General features: G+C 43.5%; 1 protein-coding gene across 1 annotated transcript in view; it reads left to right on the forward strand.

Annotated features, from left to right (window-relative positions):
* The first annotated feature begins 12,644 nt into the window (after positions 1–12,644).
* Positions 12,645–14,908, forward strand: part of LOC148093278 (endogenous retrovirus group K member 13-1 Env polyprotein-like) — a 42,473-nt gene continuing 40,209 nt past the window's right edge. Inside the window, exon 1 of the mRNA XM_087816142.1 lies at positions 12,645–13,279. Within this exon, the coding sequence (XP_087672268.1) occupies positions 12,645–13,279 (635 nt within the window). The remainder of the gene's footprint in view (positions 13,280–14,908) is intronic.

Raw genomic sequence — 14,908 nt, forward strand, 5'->3', positions numbered from 1 at the left:
TGATGTTTCTATCTGTCTCTCCCTCTCCCTTCCTCTCTCTGAAATCAATAAAGGATATATGTATTTTTAAAAAAGAAATATTTTGTCATAGCTTGTAAATATTCATAATGATTTCTTACCTCATACTCTTTCAGTATTTTTTATTCCTTCTATTCCCTCAAGTTTTTGTTTTATTATTAAGTGATTAAACACCAATTTGTTGTTGAAATCTAAGGAGGAAAGTTGTTTGGATAAAAGGAACCAACTCAAAGAGTCACAAGATGGGAAAAATCAGCTCATAGTTCCATGAAGTGAGTCTTAATGTAACATACTCTGAGAATGTTTAGACAAACATCTCAATCAGCAGGTTAACATTAATTCCTTGACTGACGTCATGAACCCTGAACATGTCAGTGGTGATATCAATGCTTTCTTTGCCTGTATCAGTTAGTTTACCATCAAGCCACTGTAGAACAGAATCACAGCCATTCTGCTAAAATAGCAACACATTCCTTCTTCTTGAGAAAGCACACGTCTATGAAAGTAGTTTTAAAATCTAAAACTCTTTGACTATTTTTTTAGACAATTACCTAAACTAAGCAATTGGCTGGGTTTTTAAATGATTTTTTGTAATAGAGGCAAATTTTAGAATCTTTGGTGACTTTATGCCTCTTTTAGTCAGTTATAAATAATACACTTTAGAATGAGGTTCTAGCTTCCTCCACTGTATAACTCTCTTATTCAGATATGTTCTTTGTCTTTTACCCTCCAAAATTGTAAAAACAAAACAAAAAAACTGATACAGCATCAATTAAATTATTTGTCATAATTCTCTGGAGTTTCTTGGGATTTTAGTAGATGACAAAAATCATCTAATAAAAATCAAATTCTGAAACAAATGAAAGATAATCAGGCAACCAGGAGATGGAGAGTAAAATGCTAGTAAGTTTGTTCAGGATAGTGTTGTTTTAAAACACAGCTAAGTTGTGCAGCAAAAACAGGCTTGTTAATGCTACACATCAGTTAGAGACTTTTTCATCCAGTCTAACTCTAGCCAATTGAAAGCTTTCTCCAGAGAGTAAGGCTCTTTACTAAGTTTCATGCAAGTCTAAGAGCAACTAAGAGCACATCATCTCTGCAGACCAACAAATTCCCCATAAGGGAGGATTTGAGTCATATTTTTCTGTTAAACTTATATTGTCCTCACTAATGAGGTAAGTCAACACCTGAACGAACAGAGTCCAAGAGTATAATTAATGGATCTCCTTCTACTTGGAAGTAATCATGAGAAATGAAAACTATATAGCCCCTCAAAAAGGTTCAGGTTTTTTCTTAATCCACTGAGCTCAATCATTAAATCAAAGAGGATGATTCAATCTATTGGGACAGAGAAAAAAGGACCCCAAAACAAGACTGCTCCTTTATAAAATGCTCTTGGAAGATTCAAGGGCTTGAAATGTGTTATAATAGCACTTTAAATTAACTGTCAGGCCATTCTGTAACCTAGTTTAAAATTTTATTCCTTCTTTTACTTTCCATTCTAATTTTTTTCTAGCCCTATTTTTCAATATAGCCTATCAAAAGCCCTCCAATGAGATCAAATGACTTCACAAAGACATTCTAATACAATGCATCAAAAAAAGTTACCCTACATTTGAATTAATTACCTTCTATTAACAAAATCTCGTGGAGAAATTAAAACTACAAATTAAATTCTCCTGAGAATTAAAGGTCAAACAAATTTAAGCACAAAGACAAATTATCTTTTCATATTGATTTAAAGCTAAAAAAATAAAGTCCAAAATGTAACTTACCTAGTTTATTAATAAATTATTTGTCTTCTAGAAAGATTATCAATGCTTAAGTATCAATGCTTTGTTCTTTTTATGCAACAGCTGCCAAAGCTGTCTCTGATATGAATGTGGTTCAGTTAGAGTTTCAGGAGTAGTATTAGTCCAACAGTAAGACTCTAATATGCTCACAAGGAACATATACTGATAAAGAACACAGGGTTATCATGGGACCAACACTACAGGCATTGAATTTAGAAAGCAAGACAATCTCCAGAGCCTAGCGCAGTTGTGGTACCAGGATCATGTTATCCCATATTGTATGAGCAGGACCCAACGCTTAGTGATTTTAGCTTTGTAATTATGCTGTCACTCAATGCTGCTCAAAGAGAATCCATCTTTATGATGTGTGTGGGGTGGAGGGGAGGCTAGCATTCAGAGTACATTAGAAAAACTTTCTGCCTTCTTTTAGAGTTCAGAAATGTATGATGGAGACTTCTAGGCCTTAACTGGGCTGTATTTCATTTTCTTTTCAATATATTCAAAATTCTTAACTGCATTTTTCATCTGAGCCCTGTGCTTCTGGAATTCAGGTATCCAGAACAAAATCTCAGTGTTTGTTTTAGCTTAAGAATTATCCTCAGGGGTTTTATTAACTGAATCTTCTATGACGCTTGTGAAGCTTATGCCCAAGAGTCATAAGGAGAACCAAGATTCCTGCTATGTCCTATGTGCTCTTCAAAATAGGTTAAGTTTGGACTCCAAATACATGGTGATAGATTGTATAATCAATGCAAAACCCAATTGATTGCATGTCATGTTGTAGAGGATGAAACTTTAGCCTATGAACAAGCCACAAAAATCCAAGGTCATCTCACACAGTGTTCACTCATGTTCCTAAAGACAGAAAACAATATGTCAAGGACATCTAAGCAATTTGAATCTAGAAGCTCACTAGTGCTCTTTTCTCAGGCAGAAGTCAGGTACCTTGATGTCCCATACTACAGATATAGCTGAGAATAGAAGAAAACAGATTTTTTTTTTTGCCAATGCATATCAAAAAATTTCTACTCCAAACTCATCTTCACTTGCAAAATAGTCCACACTATGCTTTTTCAATTTAAGATCAATCTACAATAACCTGTATCATAAGTTCCAGAGACTGTGGTTTGAACTTTTCCCATTTAACTCTATCTTAATGCAGCTTTCTCTTTTATAAAAATGAACACATATAAAAAGAGATATAAGGTGTAGGAAACTGTCAAAATTAAAATTCCACGTGGTCCGCTAGCTTAAAGTCTAAAGTTTAAGGCTGCAGCAGTTAAAAGCCATGTGGCACAATATAAGTCACTATAAACCTTCTAAGCAAAACAACCAACACTGCTACTCTAACTATAACAACAAATCTTCATTGCTTTCCTTAGTTCAGTGCCACCAATGCTTAAAGTCCCATACCTGGCAGCACCAAAGCCTCAGGGATGCCCAATCACTTTGATCCATGCCAGTCTCCTCTTGTCTCAAAGTTCCTTGATTGATATACAAGTTAACAACACTTCACCTGTGATTTGAACTTATCTTCTCCAAACTATGGGGCTTCTGGGGATCTTTCCCTATGAAACCTAAAGCCCTAAAGTACGTAACAAAAGTGAGATCAAAATACGACATGAGATATTGCCTGGGTATAAGGCAATTATGGACTTCTAATAGTAAACTGTAGAATTAGACAGATAATCTGCCCAGACATGGTCATGCTGACAGCCTCCAGGTATCTGCCAATTATCCAGAGCTTTGACCTCTAATCCTCTTTGGTTGGGAGCAAATCAGAGGACCAGCTCTCTGCAGGCAGGTAGCTTCACAGAACAGAATAACTGAGATACCTGATGGTCTGTACCAAACTCAAAATAACACAACCATTTCACTTCCCTGGGGGAAAAGTAAGTAGAGAATGAGGCATCGTAGAGAACAGATGTTCTTCTAAATAGAAGGAAATATCAGTAATTGAGAATAAGTGGTTTTTCTTCTAGGACTCATGGAAGTATGTCACAGGTCAAACTTTAAAAAGGGACTGCAATGCCCGTGGTAGGAGAGTTCATTTTACACAGTCTAGACTTCACAGAGTTGCTACAACTCAAAGAAAGCCCAACTCAGTTAAACAATAAAGTCCCACTTAACTCTCACTTTCATATATTTGGGAATTATTAGGTTTAGTAAAAGACAGTGAAAGATATACTAAGTGGAACATAGTAAAAAAAAAAAAGTGGCACAAAATCCAGGCAAGTAGGTATTCAGTGTTTGGTGACTATCTCTACTTCTTCAGAAAAAGAGTGGGAATTACAGGCAAGAAAGACATAAATGAGTTTAGGCTGGAGAACATAATGAAAACTAACAGTAACAGGAACAATAGCAAAGTTCAACTGAAACTAAATCTAGTGAGCAAATAAAAGCCACTTTAAAAAAAAGCATTAGATTGGGGCCATATCTTAAGAAATGACTTATCCTAGATACGGTAGTCATGTAGCTCAAATAATAAAGATTAAAAGGATGTGGGTTCAGGGTCGGGGTGGTGCACAGAGATCCAACTGGGTCATGACATTGACTTGGGATAGCCCCTTGACCAGATGCATCACTCTACGAAGAACACAGTATTCTTCTTTGCCCAAATGGGATATGCCACTTGTAGAAATTGGTTAGTTTACTTTGTAATCTTTCCAAATGACCCTATTTTTTTTTTTTACCTTCCTATATTTTACACCAGAATTTTCTTAATTCTTGTTTATAAACATTCTTACCAGTCTACCTCTGAGTGCTTGTAGCTATCGCATTTTATCATGCAATATCGATAAGTTGATGGTGTTCAACAACTTTCTGATATTTACAAAAAGCTGATCCTCTTAGTCTTCTAAGCTATGCATTAGAGGCTTTTCATATTCATAGATATACCATTAGTAACTAGCTTATATGCTAAAATAATAAATTTTATCTTTACCTTGAGAATCATGTCTGTGCCAAAATTTCATGGCCAAAGTATATGAGAATAATTTCAATTAAAAATTTAGTTTTATGCCCTGGCCGAAATGGCTCAGTTGGTTGGAGCATCTTCCTGTACACTGAAAGGTCATGAGTTTGATTCCAGGTCAGGGCACATGCCCAGGTTGCAGGTTTGATCCCCAGTTGTGATGCGTAAGGGAGGCAACTCATTGATAGTTCTCTCTCACATTGATGTTTCTCTCTCTCTCCCTCTTCTTCTATCTCTAAAATCAATAAAAATATATCCTCAGGTGAGGATTAAGAAAAAAATTGTTTTTATTAAATTATATTGGCCAAAGAAGCAGAGTAATATTGTTAATTATAGCTGTAAATCTGACTATTTTCTTCAATACACTTGACTTTAACTGTAGTACCAAAATAAGATGCATTCCTTATCCTATAGCCCAAGGCAAAACTCAGCTCACCTGACCGATTTTAAGATTAAATCAGTATATCTACTTACAAGCAACACTGCCAGAACATTGATTTGATAATAAATAATGTAGCTTGTACTTGAAGGCCATGGAAGTTTCCTTTTGCAACATCTTATAAGTACAATTTTTGCAGTCTCCTAGGGAATATGATGGGTAAATTGCTCAAGTGAAGAAATAGTCAGTTAAAATGGAGGTAAAATAGAACAGGTATTTCACACATTTTATCAGTGTCTTCTTTAATTCAAGGCGTGAGAAGCTTTTATGTTATCTGTGTAATCAGTAATTTTTCTAAATTATAAATATCATAAAAGTACAAGCTACTCCCAAAAGTATGAACACATTTGTGTATTTAGAAGTTAAAATCCAGGAAAATGAGAGATCCCTTATCAAGTGCCTTCTGTGTATAAAGCTTCATATACCTCTTTTAATTCTCATGTAGTAGGTAGAATTCTAAAATAACCACCAGTAACTCCTGCCCTTCTGTAATCCCTCTCCTTCAGTGGGAGTGAGACCTCTGCAGATGATGGCTATTACTTCCATAATTATATCACCATCTTATGCGGTAAATGGATTCTGTAGATGCAATTAAGTTCCTCCATCACTTGAATTTGAGTTAAATCCAAAGGAAGATTCTCCTGAGTGAACATGACCTATTCAAGTGAGTCATTAAATGATACAAGGAGCAATACACACTCTATTGCTGGACTAGATGACAAACAGTCATGTTGTAAACTGCCTGAGGTGCAGGGCATACAGCTAAAAACTGAGGGTGATTTCTAGGAGCTAAGAGTGAACCCCAACTGACAGCTAGCAAGAAAGCAGGCACTTCAGTCCTACAACCACAAGGAAATGCATTCTGCCAACAACCTGAATGAGAAGAGGAACCAGAGATCCAGATGAAAATCTTAGGTCCAGCCAAAACGTTGATTTCAGTTTTGTGAGAAATGAGCAGATAACTTATTACACCATGCCCAAACTTCTGACCCACAGGAACTGAGCGATAACAAACTTGTATTGCTTTAAGACACTAAGTTGGAAGTAATTTATTACACATCAGTAGAAAACTAATATATCTCATCACAGCCTGGCAGTGCAGGTATTATTATCCTCAGTTAGGACAATAAGAAAACTGAGGATCAAAGAGGTTAAGTGAAGAGCTGAGATAAGCACAAAGCTCTATTTTAAATACATACGGACATACCTGTATTCTCTCCACAATCATACTATTGCCTAAATAGCTCACAAAATTGTATTTCATCAAAAGTGAATCATGTTACTATAATTCTAAGATTTATAGAGAAAGCAGGCAATAAGAAGATCCCTTTCAGGGGACAGGATTAACCTTAGAAAGACTGTGGCAACCACTGACCTTTTTACTGACTCTACAGATTTGCTTTTTTCCGAATGTCATGCAGTTAGAATTATACAGTATGTAAATGTAATGTGGCTTCTTTTACTAATGTGCATTTAAGTTTTTTCTATGTCTTTCTATGGCTTGCTAGCTTATTTTTTTTTTTTTTAGTACTGAATAACATTCCGTTGTCTGAACATACCATGGTTTATTTCTCCATTTACCTACTGAAGGACATGTTGGTAGCTTCCAAGTTTTGGCAATTATAAATAAAGCTACTGTAAATATGTGCACGTTTTTCTGTTGACTAAAGTTTTCAACTCACCTGGGTAAATAAATACCAAGTAACATGTTTGCTGGATTGTACTGTAAGAGTATTTTTAGTTTTGTAAGAAACCGTTAGACTGTTTTCCAAAATGACTGTACCATTTTTGCATTCCCACCAGCAACACAGGAGAGTTCTCATTACTCCAAATCCTCACCATCTTTGCTGTGATTGGTATTACAGATTTTAGTCATTCTAATAAGCATGTTGTGGTATCTTATTTAATTTGCATTTTCCTGGTGACGTATGATACTGCCCACTTCTTTTTTCATGTGCTTATTTGTCACCTGTGCACCTTCTTTGGTGAGTTGTCTGTTAAGATTGGCTCATTTTTTAATCGAATTGTTTGTTTTCTAATTGCTGAGTTTTAAGTGTTCTTTATATATTTTGGAGAACAATTATCTTTAAGATTTTTTTTTAATGTTTTCTCCCAGTCTGTGTCTTGTCTTCTCATTCTCTTGACATTGTCTTTTGCTAAGCAGAAATTTTCCATTTTAGTGAAGTCCAGCTTATCAATAACTTCTTTCATGGTTCTTTTTTCATTATTATTATTATTTTGGTGTTGTCTCTAAAAAGGCATCACTGCATTCAAAGTCATCTGTGGGGAGCCGGCGGGACTCCCCCCGGGAGGACCCGCCGGGCGAGGTGCTGCCCAGGGAGAAAGACCCGGGAGGCCCGCTTGCCCTAGTGCCATCAAGAGAGAAATCTCTGAGGCATTGACCCGAGTGGTGGGCAGCGGTGCTAGCACTCGCCCTGCTCCCCCCGCTCCCCCTCCATCCGAGGGACAGGGAACGGTTTGCATTCAGTGTCCCAGCTATCAATTTGCAGAGACCCATGCAACGGTATCAGCGGAAAATGCTTCCCCAGGGAGATGTGGATGAGTTAGTGGCCCCAGGCACAGAGGAGCTGCCTGGGTGAGCTGCAGAGGTGCCCTCCTGCTCCCTGACCCAGTCCTTGAGGCACCAAAGCAACACTAAATTCTAGAAAGGCTAATTAGGAAGCTGGCCCCGGCCGGAAGGGTTAAAGGATAGTTAAGCCACATACCAAGCCAAGGACTCTATCCTCCCCAAAAGTTCCCATTAGAAGCCGAGATAAGGATACTTTCCAAGGCCTGAGCTCCTGCAGGAGGCAGGGTGTTTACTCTGAAAAGGCATTCGTAGGGCCTTGGAGTAATTACTTAGTATTGGGCTAAGGGAAGAAATGTGGGGCGGGGTGCTATTCAGCACAATCAACAGTGCCTGTATATATTGAGCGGAGAAAATAAACTCGCGGCTGGCAGCTGGCAACAGGAATGAGCTGCAGCCCTCCCGATCCCATCCTGTCTCTTGTCTTTCTTTTCCAATCCTCACCCCCTCAATCAGGTTCCCGTTCGACTGCCGGCAGGCTCCGGCAAGTGGCGCCCGAACAGGGACCTGAAAACCTGGGAACACGGTAGAGGACACCGCTCGGGGCCGCGCGGATAGCTATCGGGTAAGTGATAGCCGGAGGGAGCGGTCAGTATATCGGGAGTAAGAAATCATGGGCCAGGAAAATAGTAAGGTGCTGTTTGCACAGGTTTTGAAAACTATGCTCCGTTCTAGGGGCGCCAAGGTTAGTACCACCCAGCTGCGTAATTTTTTGCAGTTTGTGGAGGAGGTGTGCCCCTGGTTTCCTGAGGAGGGCACTGTTAATCTAGAAACTTGGAATAAAGTGGGAGAGCGTATACAGGCTTTTTTCCAGGCACACGGCCCTCAGAAGGTGCCTGTAGAGGCTTTTTCACTCTGGACCTTGGTCCGAGATTGCCTTGATCCCCGGCATGAAGGGGTGCGCATGGAGCCACCCCCTGCAGAGGCACCAGTCGAGCCTGTGAAGGGTTCGCAACTGGGGGGCGAGGCTTCCGCGGTGGAGCTACTCAGTGTCCGGTCAGACAAATTAAGCCCCAAGGAGGAACAAGATTCAGATGAGGCTGCGGCAGCTTATGAAAAAAACAGGTATGGGGAATTGGTGTTCCTGTCGCAGGAAAGCACAAACAAGCGCAGTCTCCTGGCCCCTGACCTCACAGTTGAAGGGTTGCAAAAGCAGATGCAGACCATGATGAGCCAAGTACGAGCCTTGCGGGAGGTCCTGAAGGAAACTCCACCTGAGAACCCACAGGGCGGGGGTCGTGCTGGCCCCGGGCCGCCCTTTGGGAAACCTATGGCGGCCGGCCCTCTGCTCATAGATTTAGTAGAAGACCCTCCAGGCTATCCTAGTGAGGAAGGGGGCATCCCAGCTGAGGGGAGTGGAGTGGGGGTAGGGACTCCCGTCGGGGTCCGGGTTCTCGATCCTCGGGAGAGGGCCATGATTGCCCTGGCCCAGAAGAGCTCAGGTCAGGCTCGGGACCCTGGCTGGGGAAAGGTGCGCACAGACGCCACCCCAATGTCCCCCCTTCAGATGGCACTTAGCCAGGCTCGGCTAAGAGGGGAAGACCTGGAAGTCAGATCTTCCTGTATGGGTAAATCAATGGCCCCTGACTATTGAAAAAATAAAGGCTGCCCAGGAGCTGGTGCAGGAGCAGCTCCAACAGGGCCACATTGAGCCGTCTAATTCTCCCTGGAATTCACCTATATTTGTGATCAAGAAGAAGTCAGGGAAATGAAAATTACTCCAGGATCTTAGGAAGGTGAATGAGACCATGGAGCTCATGGGGGCCCTCCAGCCAGGCTTGCCTTCACCTGCGGCCATACCCCGTGATACATATAAGATTATTATTGACCTGAAAGACTGTTTTTATACTATTCCCCTTGATCCCCGGGACTGTCCACGGTTTGCCTTTAGCGTACCATCAGTAAATTTTCAGGAGCCTATGCAGCGATATCACTGGAAAGTGCTGCCTCAAGGAATGGCCAATAGCCCGACCCTGTGTCAAAAATTTGTGGCAACGGCCCTAGCTCGGGTAAGGCGTGAGTACCCAGCAGTGTACGTCTGTCACTACATGGATGACATCCTCATTGCCGCTCGCCATGAGGGACTGCTCCTCCGGGCATTTGCGAAAATGGAATCTGACTTGCAAAAACAAGGCCTGGTCGTAGCCCCAGAAAAGGTCCAGAGGCAGCCCCCGTTTTCTTATCTTGGTTTTCATCTAGAGCCTGACCGATTTTTCTATCAGAAAGTTCACCTTCGACTAGACAAGCTCCAGACCTTGAATAATTTTCAAAAGTTGCTGGGGGATATCAACTAGATTAGACCTTATCTGGGGTTAACTACAGGGGAGCTCAAACCATTGTTTGACATTCTCAAGGGGGATGCAGATCCTGCATCCGCTAGACAGCTGACCCCGGAGGGACGTGAAGCCCTTGGGAGGGTGGAGCAAGCTATCCGCAGGCAGCAGGCAACATTTTGTGACTATAGTAGACCTTGGCAGGCCTGCATTTTGGCCACGGGCCATTCCCCTACTGCTGTTTTATGGCAAGACCGGCCACTACGGTGGGTGCACCTCCCTGCTTCCCCTGCCCGGGTCCTTGCTCCTTATTATGAACTTGTTGCTGTCCTTATTCAACAGGCTCGGGAAGAGTCCCGCCGCTACTTTGGCAGGGACCCTGCAAGCATTCTGGTGCCATATACACGAGAACAGGTCACCTGGTTATTCCAAACTTGTAATCCCTGGGGAATAGCCTTGGCTGGCTTTCCTGGGAACATTAATAATCATTATCCCCAAGACAAGCTTCTGCAATTCTTTCTGAAACATTCGGTTATCTTTCCAAGGATGGTATCTGCTACTCCACTGCCCGGGGCCGCTACTGTGTTCACTGACGGGTCGTCCTCTGGCATTGCAGCCTATGTGCGTGGGCACCAGGCTACCCGATGGGAGACCCCATATTCCTCTGCCCAGGAGGTAGAGTTAGCAGCAGTACACCGGGTACTTTTAGATGTGGCCAATGAACCTCTAAATATTTTCTCTGATAGTCAGTATGTAGTCAGAAGCCTCTCTGTTATTGAGACTGTCCCGTTCATTGGCACTACTAATTCCACTGTGCAACAACTGTTTATAGCCATCCAAGCTGCCATCCTGAATCGTACCCAACAATGCTACTTTGGGCATCTTAGGGCCCATAGCAACTTACCTGGGCCCTTATCCCATGGAAACTGCCAAGCTGATTTGGCCACTAAAGTGTATTTAGTTGGGGTGCCTGCAACTCGGGCGGCTCATGCTCTCCACCATCAAAATGCCCAGTCTCTTCGGCTGCAGTTTAACATTCCCCGAGAGGCCGCCAGACAGATCGTAAAAGAATGTCACACATGTCCTACTTTAACCAGCGTGCCTAGCTATGGAGTCAATCCTCGAGGTCTCCTGCCCAATCATCTGTGGCAGATGGATGTAACACATGTGCCTAATTTTGGTAAGCAACAGTATGTTCATGTTACTATTGACACCTACTCAGGTTTCCTTGTTGCCTCTGCCCTCACAGGGGAATCCAGTTCCCACGTCATTGCCCATTGCTTGCGCAGCATGTCTGTCCTAGGACAGCCCCGGGTTATTAAAACAGATAATGGACCGGGCTACACAGGCAAAAAGTTTCAAGCCTTTTGTATGCAATTGGGCATTCAGAGTAAGACAGGCATTCCTTATAACCCTCAAGGACAGGGTATTGTTGAACGAGCCCATGGCACGCTAAAAAATCAATTGCAAAAAATTAAAAAGGGGGAGCTGTACCCCTTAATCCCGCAAAATCAACTTAACCATGCTTTATTTATTCTTAATTTCTTAATTTTGGACGAGAAAGGTCGTTCTGCTGCGCAAAGGTTTTGGCAGCAGGCTGTTCCCCAAGATAAAGCCATGGTCAGGTGGAAGGACCCCCTTGAGGGTACGTGGCACGGGCCAGATCCGGTACTAATCTGGGGAAGAGGGCATGTTTGTGTTTTCCCGCAGGATGCCGAGACGCCGAGGTGGCTCCCGGAGAGGCTGGTACGACACGCGGCCCAAGACGCTAGAGGAACGGATGCAGGAGCTAACAATGAACCCTGAGCGTCATTCGCGAAGAGCCCGGCGAAGAGCCTGGCGGGCACAACAACGCGCAGAGCAACTCATCAGAGGGCAAGGCATGACTGTCACGCCCGAAACTCTATTCCTGGCAATGCTGGCTCTGCTTGCCGCGGCCCCTGGGGCTAGAGCAGAAACTCACTGGGCCTACCTGCCTAACCCACCTCTGCTGCAGCCAGTGACGTGGCAGCATGGAGAGGTACCTGTGTACACCAATGACACATGGACCATGGGGGGCCATTCCAGCAGGCACCTGCGAGCAGCGCGCGCTCCGGACTTTTCTTATTCAGGACACGCTAGTGACCAGCCTATTTGTTTCTCACGAACTGACCAGGTAGCCGATTGTTTTTTGCTTAAAACTACTAAAATCAAGTCGCTCCTGCCAACTACGACAGGGGTTTTTTATGTCAACGGGACGGCGAGGACCTGGGTTCAATCAGCTCTGGACTGGACGCGGTGGTACGTGGACATCTGGTACCCTACTGGGAATGCCGCAGGCCATCCTTCTGGAGCCCCCCCTGGGGAGATCTCCATATGTGAGGCTGACGTTGTCAACCGCACCCAGCAGCCGCATTGGTTGAGCTGCCGGGGGAAAAATAGTATATTGATTAATGTGACAAGGGGATACCCGCTACAGGACTGGTCAGCTAAGGGCCCAAAATGGAAGGCGCTGGCCGAGTCCTTTTGGTCCGTACAGAAAGGGCCAATGCAATCTCAGCTATGGAGACTTACGGCAGCAATGGGAGGGGACATCATGGTGAATGAGGAACGGGGCAATGCAGCTGTACAAATGGGCACCACACAAGTCTACCGAAAGGTGCAGGCCTGCGTTCCCGAGCCTTATGCTCTTCTTGTGGGGTCACTTAATATTTCACGGAGTGGATCCTGGTGGACTATTACATGCCATAACTGTACCCTTAGCACATGTGTATATAACATATCTCAGGATGAGCAACTCCTGATCCTGTATCAGCCCTCATTTGTAATGATCCCTGTTAAAGTCTCAGGGGAATGGTACAATGACCGAGGCTTGCAAGTAATCCGGCAGGTCACTGAGATTATGCTAAGAGGAAAGAGATTTATTGGGCTGCTTATCGCTGGCATAGCTACCCTTATTTCAGTGATAGCAGCCAGCGTTACTGCGGCCGTATCCCTCTCTCAAAGTATTCAAACTGCTCACCATGTCAATCAGCTCAGCGCTAATATCACCCAAACGCTGGGAACACAAGAGGCCATTGACTTAAAAATAGAAGAAAGGTTGAATGCCTTATACGACACTGTGTCGATCTTGAGAAGAGAGGTACAGAATTTGAAGCTGCGGTTAGATCTTGACTGCCATGCAGATTATAAGCACATATGTGTTACCCGCAAAAAGTACAATGAGTCCACCCACCCCTGGGATCGAGTGCAGAAACACCTGGAGGGAATATGGCATGATGGAAATGTCTCCTTAGACTTAAAGCAGCTACATCAGGAGATTCTCGCTCTGAGAGAAGCCCCGAAAATAGATACCTCCACAGCTGAGTTGGCTCAGTCTTGGGTGGAAGGGTTGAGGAAAGAATTTCCCTCAGCCAGTGACTGGAGACATGGTATAATAGGAATGGCTGGTCTGGCTGCCATCGTCCTGTTAGGTTTTCTGCTTACCCCATGCATTCTTAGAGCATTGCTGAAAGATGTACAAAATCTTAGAGTAGGACTCCACGCCTTGCAACTACGCACCCGTCCTGCCCCGCTTGAGCCTAGACCTTATGTTTAAAAAATAAAAAAGGGGGAGATGTGGGGAGCCGGCGGGACTCCCCCCGGGAGGACCCGCCGGGCGAGGTGCTGCCCAGGGAGAAAGACCCGGGAGGCCCGCTTGCCCTAGTGCCATCAAGAGAGAAATCTCTGAGGCATTGACCCGAGTGGTGGGCAGCGGTGCTAGCACTCGCCCTGCTCCCCCCGCTCCCCCTCCATCCGAGGGACAGGGAACGGTTTGCATTCAGTGTCCCAGCTATCAATTTGCAGAGACCCATGCAACGGTATCAGCGGAAAATGCTTCCCCAGGGAGATGTGGATGAGTTAGTGGCCCCAGGCACAGAGGAGCTGCCTGGGTGAGCTGCAGAGGTGCCCTTCTGCTCCCTGACCCAGTCCTTGAGGCACCAAAGCAACACTAAATTCTAGAAAGGCTAATTAGGAAGCTGGCCCCGGCCGGAAGGGTTAAAGGATAGTTAAGCCACATACCAAGCCAAGGACTCTATCCTCCCCAAAAGTTCCCATTAGAAGCCGAGATAAGGATACTTTCCAAGGCCTGAGCTCCTGCAGGAGGCAGGGTGTTTACTCTGAAAAGGCATTCGTAGGACCTTGGAGTAATTACTTAGTATTGGGCTAAGGGAAGAAATGTGGGGCGGGGTGCTATTCAGCACAATCAACAGTGCCTGTATATATTGAGCGGAGAAAATAAACTCGCGGCTGGCAGCTGGCAACAGGAATGAGCTGCAGCCCTCCCGATCCCATCCTGTCTCTTGTCTTTCTTTTCCAATCCTCACCCCCTCAATCAGGTTCCCGTTCGACTGCCGGCAGGCTCCGGCAGTCATCTAGATTTTCTCCTATGTTATCTTCTAAAAGCTTTATAGTTTTGCATTTCACATTTAGGCCAATGATTCATTTTGAGTTAATATTTCTGAAGGGTAAAATGTTTGGGTTTAGATTCTTTTTTTTTTCTTTTAGCATGTGTATGTCTAGTTGTTCCAGCACCGTTTTTGGAAGACATAAAGGGACTATATTTGTTCCATTATATTGTTTTTCTCCCTTATCAAAGATCAGTTGACTATGTCCATAGGAGATTACTTCTGGGCTTTCTATTCTGTTCCATTGATGTATATGTCTATTCTTTCACCAATACCACACTGTCTTCATTACTGTAGTAAGTCTTTATAGTAAGTCTTAGATTTGGGTACCATCGGTCCTCAAACTTTGTTCTTCTCTTTCAATACCATGTTGACTATTCTGGGTCTTTTACTTCTT

This window comes from Miniopterus natalensis, chromosome 4, assembly GCF_054644295.1.
Source record: "Miniopterus natalensis isolate mMinNat1 chromosome 4, mMinNat1.hap1, whole genome shotgun sequence".
In the NCBI taxonomy this organism is placed as follows: domain Eukaryota; kingdom Metazoa; phylum Chordata; class Mammalia; order Chiroptera; family Miniopteridae; genus Miniopterus; species Miniopterus natalensis.